Source organism: Bos grunniens, chromosome 29 (assembly GCF_055505025.1).
Source record: "Bos grunniens cultivar Pamir isolate PY7600 chromosome 29, Bosgru_T2T1.0, whole genome shotgun sequence".
NCBI lineage: Eukaryota > Metazoa > Chordata > Mammalia > Artiodactyla > Bovidae > Bos > Bos grunniens.
Window position 1 is genome coordinate 2,405,330 of NC_141193.1, and position 20,020 is coordinate 2,425,349.

A 20,020-nucleotide genomic window follows, 5' to 3' on the forward strand; every position below is an offset into this window, starting at 1 on the left:
AGAATTCTGCCACCCATGCTGGGAAAGATTGACGGCAGAAGAGGGTGGCAGAGGATGAGATGGTTGGATGGCATCACCAATTCAATGGACATGAACTTGGGCAAACTCTGAGAGATGATGAGGAACAGGGAGGCCCGGGGTGCTGCAGTCCATGGGGTCGCAAAGAGTTGGCCACAACTTAGTGACTGAACAACAACAAATCTACCACCCATGGGGTCCCAGCTGAGCTGGAGCGTGCAGGGCTGAAGCATGCACAGCACTGCAACAGGATTCAGGGGCCTTTTCTCTGTCGACCTCACTGTCTGAAGCACCCAAAAGAGTTTATTTTCAATCTGGGATTCTCTACCCACTCACATGCACAGATCTGAGAGTAAACGAAAGTTTCAGACATGCGTAGCCAGAAGCTTTGCCTGCCACATACCTTTTCTCAGAAAGCTATTTGAGGACGTGCTCCAGAAAAAGGAAGGGGAAACCAAGATGGAGAAACACAGCATTCAAGAACCAGGGGACTCCAACACCCCCCTCCAAAAAAGAGGCCAAGGATGTTCACAACAAGATGGGGGGAAGAAAGTCTAGCATTACAACCATTTAGCAGGCCTAGAGAGTAACTAATCCTTCTAGGGCCCTAGGAAGAAACTTCCAGAAGAAAAAAGAGTAAGGCTGGTAGATTGCTGCTGTTCTCAGCAGAATGAGTAGAAGCTTTACAGCTCTGGCAGAGAGGTCAGGAATGAACTAGTGAGAGATGCACTGAAAACTAAGCAAATCATAGAAAATGTTTTACCCGAGGGAAAACGAAAGGTTATCATCCTACACCACATGACTTGGCTGAAGATAGCCGTTGCATAGTGATGTAAGTTGCATAATGTGTATGTGAAACGCAAGCAGTAAGTATTTATTTAGCCTATAACTGCAGTATAACTGTACTGAGAGGATGGGGGAATGGCAGGGGGCAAAAGCTGTGAAAAACCTGCATCTCTCCGGGTTAAGTGGTCACTAGATAATGTCTGAAACTTTAAAAGCAAGGAATAGCCATATAAGCATGTGGTTCAGAAATACTGAGGTGAAGCCAAGAGACAGCGGAGAGGGTTGAGGGGTTGCCTATGGGTCAGGAATTGGGGATGAAAGATGGAGACTCATGGGAGCTCTCTTCGGGCGGGTTTCTGCTGATGCTGCGAAAACTCCAGAATGGGGGAGAGGACGGGGAGGAGGTGGAGCTGGTCAGAAGGTTAAGTGTGTCCTCGGGTTTGGGACGAGATGACGCACGGGTGACCAGGCAGCCAGACGTGTCCGCAGGCCGGGGGCCGGCTGGTCCCCACACAGGAGCCCCCCAGGTGGCAGAGGGCTGGGGTGGGCGGTGCGGGTCAGGGCAGTAGGGAGAGGGTCGGGTTCACGGTGGGCACTGCCTGCCCACTTTTAACCCAGGTTGACAGGGGGACCGGGCCTCCTGCCGGGGTGGGCCTCCCGGAGCTGTGACCCCAGGGGTACCCAGGATGGTCTCCAAGGCCCCCAGACCCAGGCACCAACAGGCACCCGTGGGCTGAGCCAGGTCATCACAGAGGCCTCCGACCACGCCCAGTCTGCTCAGCATGGGTCCCCCCCACCCAGGCCGTGTCCCAAGGAGCTCTTCCTCTCTGCCCCAGGAGCAGGAAGGGTGGGTGGGGATCCCAGGACGGCCTGAATCTCTCATCAGCCTCAGGTCAGCCTAGGCCAGGTGGGCCGAGGGCCAGCCCAGGGCCTCGTTCTGGGGTGGAGGCCTCCCCAAACTTCCGCTCACCTTCCGAGCATTGTGGGACTTCCTGGGAGCCCCCACCACTCAGCGGCCCTCCGGCCTCTGACCCACCCCGAAGTCAGCCCGCCCTGGCCCCTCCAGCGCCCTGGCCACTGGGCCACACACCTAGGGACCAGGGCCAGGCACCCCAAAGCTGTGGCGGCTGGATGGAGGTGGGCGCTCGCGTGCGGAAGTGGGGACAGTGAGGGCAGCCTGCTCACCAGCCTAGTTCCCGGGGTGGGAGGGAGCTGCGGGGAGCCCGCCAGGGTCCCGGAGCATTGGAGATGGATGGGGCAGAGGCAGTGCCCTACCAGGGGCAGGTGTGAGCCTCCATCGCTCGGGCGGCATCCCTCTGCATCCTCGCCCTGCAGAGGCAGAAACACAGGCACAGGGAGAGGCCAGGGAGGCCAGGTCTCACGTTTGCACGTGGCTGGGGACCCGGCAGGAGGGGAGCCACTCTGAACCGCACACAGGTGGCAGGAGGGAAGGTGGGCCAGGGGGCCAGGGCGGGCCGGGGAGAGGGCTGGGAGCAGAGCAGGGAGGGACCCGCCCAGTGGGTTCAGGTGGGGCTGGAGCTCCCGGGCCCTGGCCTGGCCTGCTCCCCACCTCCTTACCCACTTCCTGGACAGGGGTCTCGGGGTGGGGGTAACTGGTGCAGCAGCAGGCCCTCAGCCACACAGGCCACCCCACACAGGCCACCTGCATAGCCAGGTGACTGCGCAGAGCCCCCGGGGCCACGTGCCCACGTGGGTGGGTCACGACCCAGTGATGCGAGGGACTCGTCAGGGTAAGTTGAGCAGAACGCAGGCTGGGGCAAGGGCGGCCCTCAGACGGCCGTGAGGAAAAGCACAGAGGAGGGAGTGGGGCAGAGAGGAAGGGACGGGACCCTGGGGCCTGTCTTCCATCTGCAGGGGCTGCCTCCACCAAGAGCAGGGGTGACCGGGAGACCAGCAGAGGCAGGGAGGGAGCCCGTGCTGGGTAGGGGAGCGTGGGGCCCGGTGGCTTCTGGCTCACAGGCTGTGGGCCCCCCCGAACGGGGAGAAAACAGGCTTAGGAGGGTGTGGTCATGCCCAAGAGGTGGGGAGGCCCAGCTGAGCCCCCAGCCAGGCCCCCAGATCCAGGGAAAGGGCAGGGCCCGGCCCTGGACAAGTGGAAACCCGGCCACTTCCCCTGGAAGGCACTGGTTCCCCCTCACCTTCCCCACCGGGCTCTTCCAGACCCCAGGGCTGCACCCCTGTCCCCGAGCCCCCCACCCAGTCCCCAGCTCGGGTCCAGCCTCAGAGGAGCTGTCTCAGGAAGTCCGGGCCTAGAAGCAGGAGCCAGAAGTGGGGGACAGGGCCGTCCTGGACGTGGGCCCTGGGGGCGGCCCTCCTGTCTCTGACAGCTGCCTCCACGGCCCTGGCCCTGGCCCGCTGAGTTGTGGGGCCACCGTTTCTCGGCCTGGACCAAGGCAGGAAGGGCAGGGAGACTGGACCCCTTGGCACCTGGAGGGCACCCAGGCACGGCCCCCTGGACTGGAGGTGGTCAGCCTGTATGTCCACTCTTCCAGCCCCGCAGCCCTGGACACCACCCTGGATCCCGCCCCATGAGCCAGCTCCCAGGTCTCCCCCACTCCCCAGTGTAGGGCCCAGCACAGCCCTGGTGGAATTGTGCACACACGTGCACACACACACGTGCTCACACACACCAGAATGAATGCACACCGGTCAAGCCCTGCACCCCTCTGCTGGTCGCCCTGCCCGTGGCTGATCTGGGCCGTGGGGGCTCCGCTGGGCTCATGCACTGTCCTGAAGGTCCCTACTGAGCACTGTGGTACGCTGGGCACGGGCCCACCATGACAGTGCTGCCCAGCAGAAGCCCTGCCTTCCAGGAGCTGAGCGTCGTCGCAGGGGTGCCAGGGCAGGGGAGTCCCTCAGAAAGAGTGGGCAGGCAGCCCTGAGAGGGTACTCAGAGGACAGAGGCAGCTTGAAGGTTGTCGGGAAAGAACCTCCCTTCAGGGACAGCAGGTGCAAAGAGCCTGTGGCAACTTGGGGCCTGGACAGGAGGCCCACAGGTCTGGGGCAGCGAGGCGAACCCGGCCAGATCGTGACAGTTTTGGGGCCACTGCAGTGACCCTGGCCTTGACTCTGTGGCCATGGGGAGCCCTGTTTTAACATCTCCCTCCTGGGAGAGGGGAGAAGGCTGAGGTGCCTGGGTGCGCTCAGAGGGCGGGCCGGGTCAGGGGCTCCTCTCGCCCAGATCAGGGAGCAGAGTGGGATGGGGAAGGGGCGCAGGGCTGGGGCAGACTGTCAGGGAGCCATGTGGAAGCGCCCCTGCAGGGCAGCCTCGCCAGGACCGATCCTAGAGAGGGGGCCCCCCGCCTGGCACTCCCAGGGGCGGTCAGCCTCCCAGTCCAAGGGCTCAGCCACGGTGGCATTTCCAGAGCCCCGTGGAGAGGCCCATGCACCTCGGCCCGAGGAGCGGGCTCAGCGGACATGTCTCCACATGGCGGGCCCCCAGCCTGTGCTAGTGAAAGGGAGCATGCAGAGGGCCCAGCTTCTCAGGTTACTGATCTGCTAAGCCCACCTGGACGGATACTGCGTTGCAGGCGCGTGCTCCTGTTTTAAAATGGCCGGAAGGATAAACAGCAGATCGCTAAGGTGATCCCCTGGTGAGGGGCGGACCACAGTCAGACGGGCCAGGCAGGCCAAAGGGGGACGTTTCGTCACAATGTTTTTTACTTTTAAGGGATTATGGTTTTGAACAGTACAACCCAGCTAGTTACATCTTGCAAACTCTTGTAAGGGGGCTGATTTAACTGCAAGACGTCCAGCTGGGCAGAGTGTATTGCTGGAGGGGCGAGGGCAGGGGGCACACAGGCGCTGTCCTGGAGGCCAGCGGGCCAGGGGTCAACAGGCCCCAGCTGCCTGGGGAAGGGGCTCCGGGGCCTGGGAGGTCAGGGAACAGTGGGAAGCTGTGCAGGTGTCCGAAGAAAGGACACGGTTCAGGACTGAGCGGGGACAGGTGAGGGGCTGCAGAGCGGCGAGGAAAAGCCATGCTGGGCGGTGGGTGCAGGGGAAGCGGTCAGAGGCAGCTGGGAGGTGCTGGGGGCCTGGGGGCACACGGGGCCTCCTTCTTCCCTGAGACGCCCTGCAGGCCCGAGAAGCTGTCCAGGGGAGCTAGACCGCCGCCCCCCAGGAATTCCAACCACAGACGCATCAATCTCCATTCTGAGCTGCAGGGAGGGGACTGAGGCCCAAAGTCCCCCAGCCCATCGTGGGTGTGGACAGCCTGGCAGTGTTCCGGATTTCAGGGAGGCGGATGTTTAGGAAGCAGAGGATGAAACCAGTACCCAGGCAGACTAGAGTGGCTGGGAGGGGTCGGTCAGGGAGGTGATGGCAGGCAGATGGAGCCTGGGGGCCTTTTCTGGAGGAGACCCTCACCTTGGGGCCTGAGGAATGAGATGGTCTGCTGGCTCAGGAGAGGGGTGGAATGTTCCAGCAAGTGGACCAGCTAGTGCAAAGGCCCTGGGGCACAGAGGTGGGCACCGCACATCCAAGGGACTGACAGAGCCGATGCAGGGCAGGGAGGGCAGTGGCCAGGCTAAGACACCGGGCCCAGACTGCGGGGACCCTCTGGCCAAGATGGGGCTGGGTCTTTGTCCAGAGCTGTTGGGCGGCCGGCAGGGGTCCCACCAGGGGATGGACAGGGTGTGAGGGCAGAGGGAGGGCTGCTGGATGTGGAGCTCACAGAGGGCGAGCAGACCTCAGGGGCGCTGCTGGGCGGCCTGTGGGCTGATGGGCCCAGCACTCCTGAGCTGCCCGTGTCCTGGCACCAGGGGCCCGAGATGAGGGGTCCCAGAGGGCAGCCAGGGGCAGATGGAACTGTGACGATGGAGACACTGGGCGGCCCCTGCCCACCTGCCCGCCCGCCTGCCCAGGCCTGGTGTTTGGCTGGGCCAGCCGAGCGCGCACTGGCTCCTGGTACAAAGTGTTCTGCCCAGCGTCCCTGGCTTCCGGGACTTCGAGGCTCGTCAGAGGGGCAGCGAGGAAGGGGGAGGCGGGGGAGAATCAAATGCAGGTGGGGCCTCCGCCCGCCGCCAACACAAACACGGCCTCTCGGCTTCCAGCGCCTTTTTCCAGCCTGCCCTACATTCCCGCTCGCCCGGCCCCGAGCAGGGCGGCTCAGCCAGCCAGCCTGGGGCTGCCCGATGCAGGCAGGGCGGGCGGCCCCCGCTTAGCCTCTGCCCGCAGGACCCCCCTGAGGCCCCAGCTAGGGGCTGGCCAGCCCACTGGGAGACCCAGCCACACACGTCCAGGGCCAGTCGCCGCCCCCTGCCTGGCCCACCCACCACGTGGCCATGAGCAGCTTCCTGGCCTCTGTGTATCCTGCTCCCCACGACCCAGGCCCCCTTCCAGCAGTGGGGTGGGGGCAAGCAAAGAGGCTTCTGTGCAGCCCAGGAAGCCGTGTGCCCGGCCCAGGGCCCCTGACTCTGCAAGCTGCCGCAGGCACCTCCTCCCCGGGGTCCACGCAGGGCAGCCTCAGGGGCACGGTCAGGCAGTGGTTGTGGACTCTGGGCACAAACGTGGCCCCGCGGAGCTGCAGGGGGAGGGAGGGCGTGGCTCCGTGTCCAGCAGCGTGGATGGGGCACGTCAGTGAACACGGTACACGCAGAGCCCCCCACGGGGCTCCCGCCCTCGGTGCGAGGAGGGGGCAGGGAGAGACAGAACATCGAGTAAGGAAACCAGTAATGTCAGCGAGTGTCCTGGAGGGAAAGGAGTGGGCAGAGGCCCGCAGGCAGGTCACAGCATTCAGCTCAGGGCCCAGGGCGGCCTCGTGGGGAGGGGAGACGTGAACAGAAATGTGGATGGGGTGAGGGCGTGAGCCGCGCGAGAATCCAGGGAGACAGCCTGGCGGCGGGGGCAGGGCAGAGGGGAGGCCTCCCGCTGGAGCCGCCTCGGGGAGGGCTGACCGCCTGGACCCCCGGCCAGGACTTCCTTCTCTGTTCAGACCCCACGGCGGGTCTCGCAGAGTTCTGAACAGAGGAGTGAGATCTGTGGGGCCGAGGGCAGAGGTCACTGAGGTTGCCCAGCTGAGCTGGCCCACGTCCCCCTGACCACCACCACTGCTGGACGCCCTAGACAGAGCCCCCAGCGTCCTCACCCCCACAAAGGACAGCCCTGCCACCCGCTAGCAAAACACATCGTAAGGCTGCCATGATCAAGACGGTTCACTACAGGCTGCAAAGCACCTATAAAAAGAATGTTCCATCCTTCAGGGAACTGCAGGCTTCAGGGAAGATCGACAGGCCGATCGCTGAAAACCCGTCTCGAAGCTCAAGTGAGCCCCACACCATTCAACGATTTAATGGTAAAAATCTAAAAAATTCTAGAAAAAAAAAAATTGCTTCGAGGTAGGAATGGGGAAGGCTACTCCAAGCATGCAGAAAATCTAGAAGCCACAAAGAAAAAGATAAATAACTCTGACTACATAAAAAGTGAAGAACTAAATAAAACTTCTGTATGACCAGACCAAAAATAATAATCATAACTGCCATAAACCGATTCATGAGACCAGTAGCACGCTGTGGGCAAACAGTCATGATGTCCGTGTCAGAGGACAAACTTTCTCATGATACGAAGACCCCTTACGAGTCAATGACGATGAAAGGCCTGGCCAGTGCCACCCTGGGGAGGGAACAGGCTGTGGGCTTGGGGGACCTGCACAGCCCCCACCCCAGTCCTGGGGCCCTGGGAGGCGGCAGAGGGCTCTTTATTCATCCAGCAAATATTTGTGAAGCACCAACTCTATTCCACATGAACCAATGCCTTTGAGCTGTAGTGCCGGAGAAGACTCTTGAGAGTCCCTTGGACTGAAAGGATATCCAACCAGTCCATCCTGGAGGAAATCAACCCTGAATATTCACTGGAAGGATGGATGCTGAAGCTGAAGCTCCAATCCTTTGGCTACCTGATGCAAAGAGCTGACTCATTGGAAAAGACCCTGATGCTGGGAAAGATTGAAGGTGGGAAGAGACGGGAGTGACAGAGGATGAGATGGTTGGATGGCATCACCAACTCAATGGACATGAGTCTGAGCAATCTCTGGGGGCTGGTGAAGGACAGGGAAGCCTGGCATGTTGCAGCCCATGGGGTAGCAAAGAGTCAGACCCAATTTAGCGACTGAACACAACAACACTTAATCCGTACTATGTTCCAGGTTCTGGGAACATGTCCCCTCTGGGGACATGACCGTCCAAGTCCTAGCTGCCACAGGAGGTTTCAGTGATGGAAAGGAAGCCCGCTCCTAACACCTGAGCTGAGGTTGTATGTTGTGGTGGAGAACGGTTTTTCAGGCAGAGGAAATGGCAAGTGCAAAAATCCTGGGGCGTGATCAAGGGGGCTGTGCTCAGGATCTGAGAGACAGAGTAGGGGTGCTCAGGGAGGGCTGTGGGGGAGCCGCAGAGCTCAGAGGCTTCGGCAGGAGGTCGGATTTCACTCTGAGTACACTGGCAGTCCTTTGAAGGGAGGCAGCTCAGCCTGGCTGCTGCCTGGAGCGAACAGGAGGCAGGTGGACAAGTCCAGTAGAGGTGATCACAACAGCGCTGGCCGGGGATGCCACTGGACTGGGCAGGGGCTGCTCGGGAGGCTGGATTCAGAGCGTGTGCCCTAGAGAACAGGTCGGGCATGGGTGAGCGCCAGGCGGATCCAATGCTTCTCTGTGTGGTGTCGGCGCCCCTTTCTGAGACGTGGGCAGGCCCAGGGCGAGTCGGAGTTCCTTTTGGAACCTGCTGGGCCAAAGTGCTGTGAGACCTGCTCACCAGTGAAGACGGAGTGGCCTCGGGGAGCACGAAGAGCTGGGCTGCAGTGCTGAGGGTGTCTGCGTGGACGGGTGCAGGCAGGTGGGGGTCCTTGGGCTGGGTGTGGAGGGCAGGCGAGGTTGTCCTGGTGGGTGAGCACGGGGCAGGTGGGCGTGGCTTATGATAGAGATCCCAAGGTCCACCCCACTCAATGGTCAAGCTGGACCGAGTCACTGCTGGGGCATCCCCAGCAGAGCCCAGGCACCTGTGGGGCTGCCCCCAGGCAAGTGTGTGTCTGTGGGGCAGGCAGAAGGGTCTTGCTCCCATCACAGCCATCTCTCAGAGGGAAGCAGCCTGTCCTCCTAAGGGGTGGTCTGCAAGGGCCAACCAGGGACACACAGGCCCCCAGAGGGGTCTGGGGGTGACCAGGTCGTTGGCCATGCTGTGCCAAGGACCCGGCTGAGGGGTGACTGACTCGGGTGATGGCTCAGACCAGCTGCCGCCCTGTAGGCAGAAGAGTGAGAGGTTTGCAGGACCCGCTGGGACACAGTCCTCAGTCTGCAGCCTCTGAAATGCCCACCCTGGCTGATGTGTGAGGCCAAACCAAGGCACACGTTCCGGGGGTCAGGGCACAATGGCTGCCCCATCGCCCACATCTTCTGGCCAAGGTTCACCCCCGCCTGGACTCCACCTGAACAGAAGACCCTGGGGAACAGGAGAAGGGCTGGTGTGTTGGTGACCGTGGGTCCCAGAGGCCTGTCTCCCAGTTAGGAGAGTTCGATTGGCCCCCAGGCAGTCCCTGTGCTGAGCAGCACAGCTCACCCTCTGAGCGGCCCCCTCCCAGCAGCTTCACTGCCTAGTGCCAGCGTGCTCACTTCCGTGGCATGTGCCAAGGCCCAGGGGCCCGAGGTCCAGACAGATACAGTGCACCCTTGGGCAGCTCAGGGAATGATCTGGTGGTCTTGTGCAAAGGAACTGTGTGAAGATGGCCTAGGCACTCTTGCACATTCAGTCTCCCTGGTCTTATAAAGTTGGAGCACTCGTGTGCACACATATCTGTGCACACACGTCTGTGCACACACATGCCAACCAGCCCTCAGGCCACGCTGCACACATGCAGATTGCTAACAGTAGTTACAACAATGGTCAACGGGAGACTTAATCCGTGTTTGCTGGATGCCAACCCCCCTTTCCAGCGGTTTCTTGTGTTCATTCAGTTAATCCTTACAACATCCTCCTGAGGGAGACTCAACCAACATGCCCATTTTACAGATGAGGAAACTGAGTTCAGGGAGGCAAGGTCAAGGTCATCCCACCGAAGAGGCAGAGGCAGAACATGAGCCCAGGAGCCTGTCTACTGCCCAGGCCCTCCTGAGGACCCTGCCCCACTGCCATGGGGCCCACACACCCAGAATGCATGTGGGGGCCTCCCACGGACCACAGGGCACACACCCTGGCCTGGCCCGGCTCCGAGGCCGTCTCCTGGGCCACCTGGGTGCGCCTTGTGCCACCGGACCAAGAGCTCGGCCGGCCGACTGGCCGCCCTGGGGACGGGCAGTAAAACCTCAGCAGCTAGAACGATGGCTGACTTTTCTCCAAGAGCTAAAGCACTAAGACAAAGTCATAAACACAATTACACCGTCTCTTGCCATAAATCACGACGTTATGAAGCGCTGTGATCTATTTCCACTCATACCCAGCTCTGTGAGACCAGCCAGCCCCATGGGTTCTAACGAAAGGGTGATTTATGGGCGTTATTCCCGCGCTCTTGCCATGGGGGAGGGGTGTTCCCAAGCCCCAAGGAGTCGGGGAGGCCCGGCGCCGGGAGCAGGACCCACAGGCCCCGTGCGTGGTCTGGGGCCAGGTCTGGCTGCCACTGGGCAGGGACCTCCGGGGACAGCTGGGCCCAGGCGGTGGGTACCCTGCACCTCCACCCCCTTCCTCCTTGGTAGGAGGGCTCCTGGGGACTCTGGGGTCCATGCTCTGGGCCGGGGAGCTTCCAGCGTGTTTGTTCCACACGTGTGAACGGGGCCCCTGTGTGCCAGCCAGACCAACAGAGGAGCAGGGCTCCTGGGGCCTAATTCTAATGGGAGGCATAGACGAGGACGGGCAGACGTAACCCCACGCCAAGGGCCTTGGAGGAAGTACGGGCAAGGGGAAGGCCGTGGCAGAGGAAGGAGAGGGCCTCAGATCAGTGCCTCTGGTGAGATCTGAGGGTGGGGGTGGCTGATGCAGGCGGGCGAGCAGCAGGAGAAAAGGCCAGGCCTGGCACAGGCACGTGCCACCGTGTTTAAGGACCAGTGAAGTCGCCTGGAGTCAGCGAGGAGGGAACAAGGGTGGGTGCACGCGTGAGTGCGTGCTAAGTCGTTCAGTCGTGCCCGACTCTTTGCAACCCCATGGACTATAGCCCACCAGGCTCATCTGCCCATGGGATTCTCCAGGCAGGAATACTGGAGTGGGTTGCCATGCCCTCCTCCAAGGGATCTTCCCAACTCAGGGATCAAACCCACGTCTCCAGTGTCTCCCGCCTTGCAGGAGCCACTAGGGAAGCCCAAAGAAGGGTTGGGGGTTGGAGGCCAGAAAGCAAAGGGAGACGGGTCTGGGGCCACATGAGGGACTCAGGCTTCTCCCAGGAGTGAGAGGGGAGCTCAGGAGGGTATGTGATGTGAGCGGGTTTGTATTTCAGAAGAACTGCCGTGTAGAAGCACATTGCAGGGGGAGGCCGGCTGGCAGGCTACTGCAATAGTCCTAGCATATAAAATCGGCACTCTGGCCTGGGCTGGGAGCTGTGGAGCTGTGGGTGCTGAGATGAGAATGGAAGGGACAGGGTGGGTGCTGAGAGGCAGGGCCCTCAGCAGAAGGGCAGGGAAGCCGTGGTTTCACGGTCTGTGTTCAGGCCTGAGGCCCCGTAGGGCCGCGCGTGCGGGTCCTGGGCGTGTCCCTGGCCTGAGCCTGTGCACCCAGGCTCAGGGGTCAGCAGACCACAGTGGTCACAGCAGGGTGGCCTCCCATCCTGGTCAGTGGGGAAGGGCCAGAGGACACCAGGGCTGCAGCCGGTGCCCCTCTCCTTGCTGCTCTCTCTCAGTGACACCCCCTGCCCTTGACGTCGGTGCTCAGCGTTACCTGCATGCACCGAAGGGCACGGGGGCAAAGGTTGTAGGTCACAGGGACACCTACTCCCCTCCCTCACCAGGCTGCAGAATGAGGGCCAGGGTCGGGGCGGGGGGAGAAAGGGCATTCTATGGGGACAGAGAACCCAGGAGTCCCGGGCGGGGGGTGGGGAATGGGCCTGGGACCACCGCCTGAAACTCACTCTGCAGCCGCTAGGCCCAGAGGGGCAGGGTCGCCCTCTCAGACTGAGTCCTTCCCGTGTCCAGTGGGGCCCGACGTCCGAGGCTGCGGCCAGACTCTTTAGTAGGGGCAAGTGCGGGCCCCTCGTCCGCCAAGCGGCACTCGACACACCCCGAGTCCTGCCCCGCGTCCTGCCCCGTGCTGGGGGCTTCTCACTAACTGTATGCATGCGAGGGGCAGCAGGGGGGAGCTGCCCACCCAGGGGACCTGGGGGTGTGACTCTAGCCCCGCGCAGAGCAGGTAGGTGGGCTTCTGCTCTGAGCCCGCCAGCCTGGGGCTCCCTTCCTGGCTGGACAGTCCCCCACTTGGCGGGCTCAGCACCCCTGCCGTGGGTCTCCAGACCTGCCCCACTGTTGGGTGGGCACAACCGGGCCTCTCAACCACGCCCAGAAGTTCAAGGCCTCGGGGCCTCCGCCGGGTCACCTGCCTGTGGGCTCAGGGGCAGCTGGGAGCAGCGGCTTGTGAGCTGGGCAGTGCTGGGCCGTGCAGGCCTGCGGCCAGGGCGCAAGGGGGAAGGCAGCCAGGCCGGCAGCAGCCCCTCTGTGCCCCTGCCCCCGGCTTTTTGCTCCCAACCTCCCTGCGGTCTGTGGAGGGAGCGGGGAGAGGGGGCTTTGAGCCATGGCGGGAGGCCTGCCGGAAGATGGAGTGGGCCTGAGCATCACGGCCGTGTCCGCAGGCCCATCCCTGTGCTTGGGCAGGGCTCGCCAGGCTTCAGGCTCCCCCGCGCCTCCTTACCTACCTGGAATCCCCGGCTCTCTGCAGCCCAGCTGGATGCGTCCAGCTCAATGCCTGGTGTTGAGCATCGCCCCCTGAGAACGGCTCCGTGACCGTCGGTCCAGGAGAGGGTGCAGACAAAGGGAGCGCCCAGAGGACTTGTGTCCCGTGACCCCGCAGAGGGTCCTGGGCTGTCCCGAGAGGAGCCCCACCCCGCCTTCAGATGGCCCCAAAGGGACCCTGGCCCCCCAAGCTGCCCCCAGGACCTGGGGCTCCTCCCCGTGAGCCACAGGCAGTCACGGCCCGTCTCCCGCCCATCTTTGGCCGGCACCACTGGCGGGTCCAGAGCTGGGATCAGGGCCGAGCAGGTTCTGCAAAATGTCCCTTGAAAGACTCTTTTTAAGATTTTCTTTTGAAAACAAATTCATAACCACATCAAACAGAGAGCCCGTCGCCTTGGGTTTGATCATCAGCCGCCCGGGGCTTTCGAACTGGCTGTTATTCTAATTGCTTTTTTTCTCTTCCGAGGGCCGTGAGTCGTCTTATGGTTATTAATTTGGTGAGTTGAGGCAGGGAACAAGGGCGCTTTGTTGGCCTTGCCCTTTTAGTCACTATCAAATTGCAAATAGTGACGAGACTCAAGATCCCCCAAACTGATGTGCCCCCATGGTTCCTGGGGCACGCCGCCCCGTGCCCACAGTAGGCACTGCCTTCCCGCTGAAGGTGGCGGCGCCTGCCCTGGGCACCCGCCTGGACCGGTGACTTCTCTGCAGCAGGGGCCCGGCTCAGGCCGCTCCCTCCAGCCGGCTGACGTTCTCACAGTTGTCGTTCAGTCACTCAGTCGTGCCCGATGCTTTGGGACCCCGTGGACTGCAGCCCGATGGGCTTCCCTGTCCTCTGCTATCTCCCGGAGCTTGCTCACACTCCTGTCCATGGAGTCGATGATGCCATCCGACCGTCTCATCCTCTGCTGCCCCCTGCTCCTCCTCCTGCCCTCCATCTTTGCCAGCATCAGGGTCTTTTCCAATGTGCTTGCAGCTGCTGCTGCTGCTGCTGCTGCTGCTGCTAAGTCGCTTCAGTCATGTCCGACTCTGTGTGACCCCGTAGACGGCAGCCCACCAGGCTCCGCCATCCCTGGGATTCTCCAGGCAAGAACACTGGAGTGGGTTGCCATTTCCTTCTCCAATGCATGAAAGTGAAAAGTCAAAGTGAAGTTGCTCAGAAAGTGCTCGCCATCAAATATGAAGTGAGATACAGGCTCTCTGCTCAGAGCCAGGGGTGGAGGCGGGCGGGGAGGTGACCAGGAACCATCTCCCTGGGACGCGCTCAGCCTGGAGAAGCGAGGCTTGCTCGCTGACCTGTGTGCACAGGCTCCTACACGCCTGTCCTGCTCCATCCTTAAGAAAACCCTCCAGGGGGGAGCAGGATCCCCCACTTCTCAGCTGAGAAACTGGGGCCCAGGCAGGAGACCCTTCAGCCAGGGCTTAGGGCGGCACCTCACGTGGCCCCCAGACCCGCCTGGCCAGGCTCACCCCACACGGCGGGGCCGGGGCATCGGCCACTGTGCAGGGCAGGCAGGGCGGGGTGGGCTCAGGGGGCCAGCGGTGAGCAGCAGGCAGGCCCAGGTGGTACGGGCTCACCCATGGAGCCTTAGGAGGGGGCCTGGCTCAGGGCGGGGGATCCGGCCCACCTGCTGGTCACCACAGCCTGAAGCTGGACCCGGCGAGTGAAGGAGAGGATCTGTGTCTAGAGGACCCTGCAGGGGCGCCCAGAGGGTGGCTGGAGAACCAGGGGGATGGAGTGATGGCCGGGAGGGTCTGGCAGGGTCTGGGTGTGTCGGCCAGCTTCCCCGCTTCCCCACTTACCCACTGTCTCTCCCATCACACCGGCTGTGACAATTCACACTCCTCCCCAGACCCACTCCTCTCCTGTATGAGAAGGAGGGAGCCCAGGCTTTGGGCTGACTCTGGGATTCTGACCCAGATCCCAGCTCCCCCAAGTCCCCAGCAGTCTGCCTAGTGGAACCGAGATGCCAGTAAGCCCCTCGAAACCCCCCTGACGTGAGCAGCAGCCCAAGGGGCCAAGGTGGGCTTGGCACCCGAGGGCCAAGGGCAGCAAGAAGGGCCCCGGGAGACCTCAAGGGCGAGCTCGCCCGCGCTGACAGCCCCTGGGACGGGCCCCTTCTCCAGCCAGGCCCAGGACCCCACCCCTTCCTGAATCCCAGCCCTCCTTCCATTTCCTCTTTTCCCGAGAACACCCCCATGGAGGCTTCCAGACCCACTTGCCTTTCTGGGCACTTTTGATGCTCAAGCGCCGTAAAGTGAAAATGTATGAAACCACAGATTTTCTTCCGTCATGTATTTGGGGCTTTAATTGAGGCCAAACCAATCAATACCCAAGCTGGGGCCCGCGCAGTGAAGCAACATGAAGTCTTGCCCGGACCAGCCGTGTGCAAGGCTCGTTCAAGGCTACTGAGCACCCAGGGTCCTCCCGACGGATCTCCCAGGGCGGCTTTGGGACTGGGGGTCCAGTCCTGCCGGCAGCAGGGCCCAGCAATCTTGGGCCAGTGAGAAGGGCAGGGTTTGGAGGTGATGGTGGGCAAGTCCCCGCCATAGGCCCCTCTGGCCCCTCTCCCAGGAGCACTTGCTTCTTCTAAGCCCAGCTTGGACCCCCAGCTTGGGCCCCCTCCCAGGAGTGTCTGCTTTAGTCCTCATGAACCACCCTTCCACGGCACACAGGTCTTCCCAACAAGGAACCTGGGGGTGGGGGCTGCAGCGGTCCCAACCAGAGACCCCAAATGAGACCCTTCTCCTGGGGCCCCGGGAGAGACCTGTCCTCTCATCCCCGCCCAGCCAGCCCCGCTCCTCCCCCTGACTCAGTGTCCCCCACAGGAGGGAGGCTATGGCCTGCCCCCAGCCCCGGGAAGCCTGACCTGGGCCCCCTGGGACCTGGCTACACAGGGTCCACGGCCTCCTCACCCTACTGTTTTCCCAGGGCCAACCCGCTTGGCCGGCACCCAGCTCCATGCGGCCCCGCGGTGGGGAGACTATGGAGGGCAGGGGGCCCAGATGGGTGCCCGGGAGTCTGGCCGCGATGGCACACACTGCCTATATCTCGAATCCCGCGTGTGTCCGGGTGGACGGCCGGCCCCAGCCAGCTCCGCCTGCCTGTGCTCGGCCCCGCGCTGAGCCTTGGCCGAGCCGCCATGGGGCTCTCACCCCCAGACATGCTCTCCCACGGGGCAGCTCAGTGCTCCTGGGGCCTGGCCCTTATCCCTGACCATCCAGCTGCCTCTTCTCCCTGCTCTGCCATTCCAAGGCTCCCCAGGGTTCCAGGTCCCCAGAGTGGATATTATTTTCTGACGGAGCCCACAGCGGAACAGCTCCCAAGGGTGCCACAGGCCCCGGGGACAGCCGTGCCTCCCCCCACAGTCTGGCCCACTTGGGGTCATGTTCTGTTCCCCACCCCTGCTCGGAGGGCCCTGGCCTCCTCTTCCCGCCGGGCTCACATCAGCCCCGTCCCCCTCTGGCCATCAGCCACACCTGCTAAGCACCCCAGGTCCATCCTGCCTCCAGCTGCCCTCCAGTTTCATGGGCAACTCCACCTCGTGGGCTGGGCAACCCTGTGTTCAATGCAGGAAAGGCTTTGGTAGAAGTGTGGTGGGGATGTGGCCCTGGCTGACCCTTGGGCATTGGCATGGATAGGGTCTGGGTTTTCCAGGGACTAGTGAGTCCTCTAGTGAGTCGGGAACAGGGCTGGGACGACGGGACGGCCTGGGGCACGAGCCCTGTTGGAGGCGTGGAGGGGAGTGGGTCGAGGAGGAGCCCAGCCCTGTGACCGGGAGCCCTTCGGCAGAGATAACCACTCAACCCCGGTCTCAGGCGAGGGCTGCTGAGCAAGACTCCTCCGGGCACGCGTGTGCACACACACAGACACGCACAGGGGCCACAGACGCCACAGACACACACGTGCGTGTTCCATAAACAGGCCGCCCCGCCCACCCTCAGGGAGCCCTGACCCGAGGCCGCCCCGCCGCTGCCCCGCCGCCGGCTCACCTCTGCTCCTGTCCCCACAGGTAACTCAGTTGGACCAGAGGCTGGTGCTCATCACAGACATGCTGCACCAGCTGCTCGCACTGCAGAACGGAGGCCCCCCTGTGGGCCGGCCCCCCAGCACAGCAAGGGCCCAGGCCGTCCAGCCTTCAAGCGGCGGCTCCATCAACCCCGAGCTCTTCCTGCCCAGCAACGCGCTGCCCACCTACGAACAGCTGACCGTGCCCCATGGGGGGCCCGACGAGGGCTCGTGATGGGGGCACAGGGCCCCTGAGAGGGGAGGCCTGCGGGAGGCCCGCCCCCCATCCAGCACGGCTCCACCGGGCCTCGGCCACCTCTCAAAGGCCGGAGGGCGCGGTCCCGCTCCACCAGGCCCCTGACACCCAGTGGGTCGCGCGGCTCCCTGGCCTGGACTGGGGGGCTCGCCGAGACTGCCCCTTCCCAGCCGGCAGGTACTAGACTTCGGCTGGGTGTCGGGGGGGCAGCTCTCGGCTCTGAGACCAGGGGGCCCACACTCAGGACAAGGCCGGCGGTCTGTCCCACGTACGGCCAGGAGGCAGCAGGGCTGTGTGCCGGCCCCAGGGGCTGCCTGCGGGGAGACGGGGGACAGCCTGGACAGGGTCTGTGAAGACCCTTCCCCAGTCTCAGATCCAGGACCCAGGGGGACTCGTAGAGAAGGCAGGCAGGGCAGGGCAGGCCCAGCCCAGCCAAACAAAGGAGGCCCACAGTCGAGGCTCGATCGTGGCCTGAGAGCCCGTCCCGGGACCCCGGAGTGGGCCTGGCTCCCTGACACCCCAGAGATGCTGACCCCGGCAGGAGCTGGGGAGCGGCTCCTGAGGCCACAGCTTCCAATGGGAGGGACAGGCCCACCACTGCCCAGAGCTCTTCACTCTGTCCAGCAGCAGAATAGGGGTGCTCAGGCCCCCCACTCTGGACTGGCAGCTTCTCCTACCCATTCCGGAGAAAAGAGAAGGGGCCCCGAGCCGCCTCCACATGCAGGCCCTGCCTCCAGGTCCCTCCTGGTCCGAGCAGCTGGACAGACGGTCACCCCACCCCCGACCGCAGGGGAGCAGACGGGCATCACCATCTCTAACAAGACATGTGTCCTCCCGGGCGCTCTGTCTCACCAAATCAGAATAATCTGTGGTGATTTGGAATCTGTGCTTTAATGAATTTCACGGTGTGATTTTGATTCTTAATTATTCAGGTTTTTCCTAATAAATGTGGAATCACAAAATTTAACCTGCCCTGTTCTCGCCTCCACTCCTGGGGGAGCAAGCACCCATCTTTGGGACAACCTATCCCCCCACAGAGCTGTCACCACCCCTCAATACCCCAGCACCCCTCACCCTATCCGCGCCCACCTCGGTGAGAGGAGGGGGCTGGAAGCCCCAACCCACTAGCCTGGGGGTTCTGGGACCCAGGAGCACCTTGAGGCCAGGCTGCTCCTGCCCACCCCAACCCAGGTCAGACCCCAGCCCACCGTCTGAGCTTTGCTCCTGCGGGAGCCTTTTCTGGGAGAGTCTCCCATCCCCTCTCCATCAGTTAAAACCATTCCCTTGGTCTCCAGCCAGGCTCAAAGCCCACTCCTGCAGGAAGCTTTCCCTGATAGTGCCTCATGAGACCCATCCCCCTCCCCAGGCTTGTGAGGCTTCAAGGGGGAAGTGGTGATCAGGTGGGGTCATGGCCCCCCGACAAGCAGCTTGGGCACCCTGTTTTCAGGGCATGTACCCCACAAACACTTCTCAGGCCTCGAGGCTTAATTCCTAATTCCGGGACGCCTGCCCACCTCCCACTGCTGCCCACGTCTGGGCCCCTCACTCCTCCGGGGCCCACTCCCTTCACCCTGTGCCTGCCTGGAGCCCTCCCCAACCGCCCTCATGGCCGACAGCCCTGGAGGCAGGTGCCCAGGTGAATGCTGAACTGCTGGTCCTCGCCGAATGGCAGCTGGGGCCCGTTGGGAGAGGAGGGGTCTGGGTCCCACTTTGCAGAGCCCTGGGGCTCCCCAGAGTCCAGCCCTGGCTCCTACTGGAGGAACTGTCTAGCCCGCCGGGCACTGGCCGGCTCGGGGGAGGGGAGAAGGGGCCGTGAAGGCCGGGGCCTCCCCACCCCTCGCCCCTGGGGGGAGGGGCAAGAGCAACAATTACTGGAAAGGCAAAAGCTGTTGTTTCCTTGTTGAGTAAATATTTGTGGAAACCCCAGGAGGCGGCTGGCGGGAGAGCAGGCCCTCCACGGAGCCCCCGCCCCGCCCGCCGCCGGGCACGGCCCCCAGCCCGAGGGGCACTCGTTCGGGCCGCCCATCTGGGCCGGGCGCGGCCCCTGCACCCAGCCCGGCTTTGTTTGGCGTATTATCGACTGCACACAAAGTGCCCAAGTGCTTCACTCCTGGACGGGCCATTGCAGCCCTCTCGGGTGTGAAATGCAATTTACCTGAAATAAAGCCCAATTATGGAATTAGCTAATTAAAGCCGCGGCGGAGGCTGGGCCGGCCGGCCGGCGCTCGGTGCCCGCCTGTGCCCGCAGTCTGAGGGAGCAGATGGCGCCCCAGCCGGCCGTGTGGCTGCATTCCTTCACTCGGCCCCCGATAACTGACTCACACAGCACACGGCCATCTGGTGGATGACACGTCCTGTGTGCCCCGGACAATGGCCCGGCGGACCTCTCCCGGAGAGGGCCGTCGCCCGGGCAACGGTGGCATGTGCAGCCCAGGCCCCTTCCCAGCCCCGCCCCCGCCCCTTTGTGGGCCTCGCCCGGCAGCCCGGCCGCTCCTGCTGACAATGTCCGTGAGCATTTGTCCCCCGCGTCCGGCCTTTGTCTCCCAGTTGGGCTTCCTTGTTGGGGTCCTAGGTGCCCGATGGGTGCTGGGAGCATCTGCTGGAGGGACGAGATGTGGGGGCCCGGGGGGCTGCCTCGGCCCGCTTCCTGGGACGCCCACGTCCTCTGCCCATGCCCTTCCCCCACCAGTGCCCCCTGGAGCAGGACGGAGGGGTGGCACCTGGAGGGCCAGTCTCTGAGGCCAGCGTCCGCCCCCAGAGGCCCTCCCAGTCTTGGGTGGGGGCCAGCCCGACCGCTTGCCCCTCCCCAGCCGGGGCAATGGGAACAGAGTGCCTCTCAAAGGGGCGTGGGGGAAGGGCTGATGACAATAACGTGTGAGGCCTAGGACTGGGTCATGCACACAGTAGGTGCTTACTAAAGACAACTGGTCCCAGAGGTGCCTGCTTCTGGGGCCTACCTCCTCATTACAGCCCCAGTGCCCGGCTCATGTACCCCTCCAGCCTCACCTGCCAGGTCCCCCACTGACCCAGGGCAAGCCGTCCATACCCCGCTGTCCTGCGGCCTTGGCAGCTCTGGCCCCCA

At 63.1% G+C, this 20,020-nt stretch overlaps 1 protein-coding gene across 3 annotated transcripts in view; it reads left to right on the forward strand.

Annotated features, from left to right (window-relative positions):
• Positions 1 to 17,900, forward strand: part of KCNQ1 (potassium voltage-gated channel subfamily Q member 1) — a 380,089-nt gene extending 362,189 nt beyond the window's left edge. For all 3 annotated transcript variants that reach the window (XR_015157617.1, XR_015157618.1, XM_086383879.1), the window contains one exon: positions 16,687 to 17,900. Coding sequence is in view for 1 of the 3 variants with exons in the window: in XM_086383879.1 (XP_086240005.1) it covers positions 16,687 to 16,917 (231 nt within the window). In the remaining 2 variants the exon portion in view is untranslated. The remainder of the gene's footprint in view (positions 1 to 16,686) is intronic.
• The last annotated feature ends 2,120 nt before the right edge of the window (positions 17,901 to 20,020 follow it).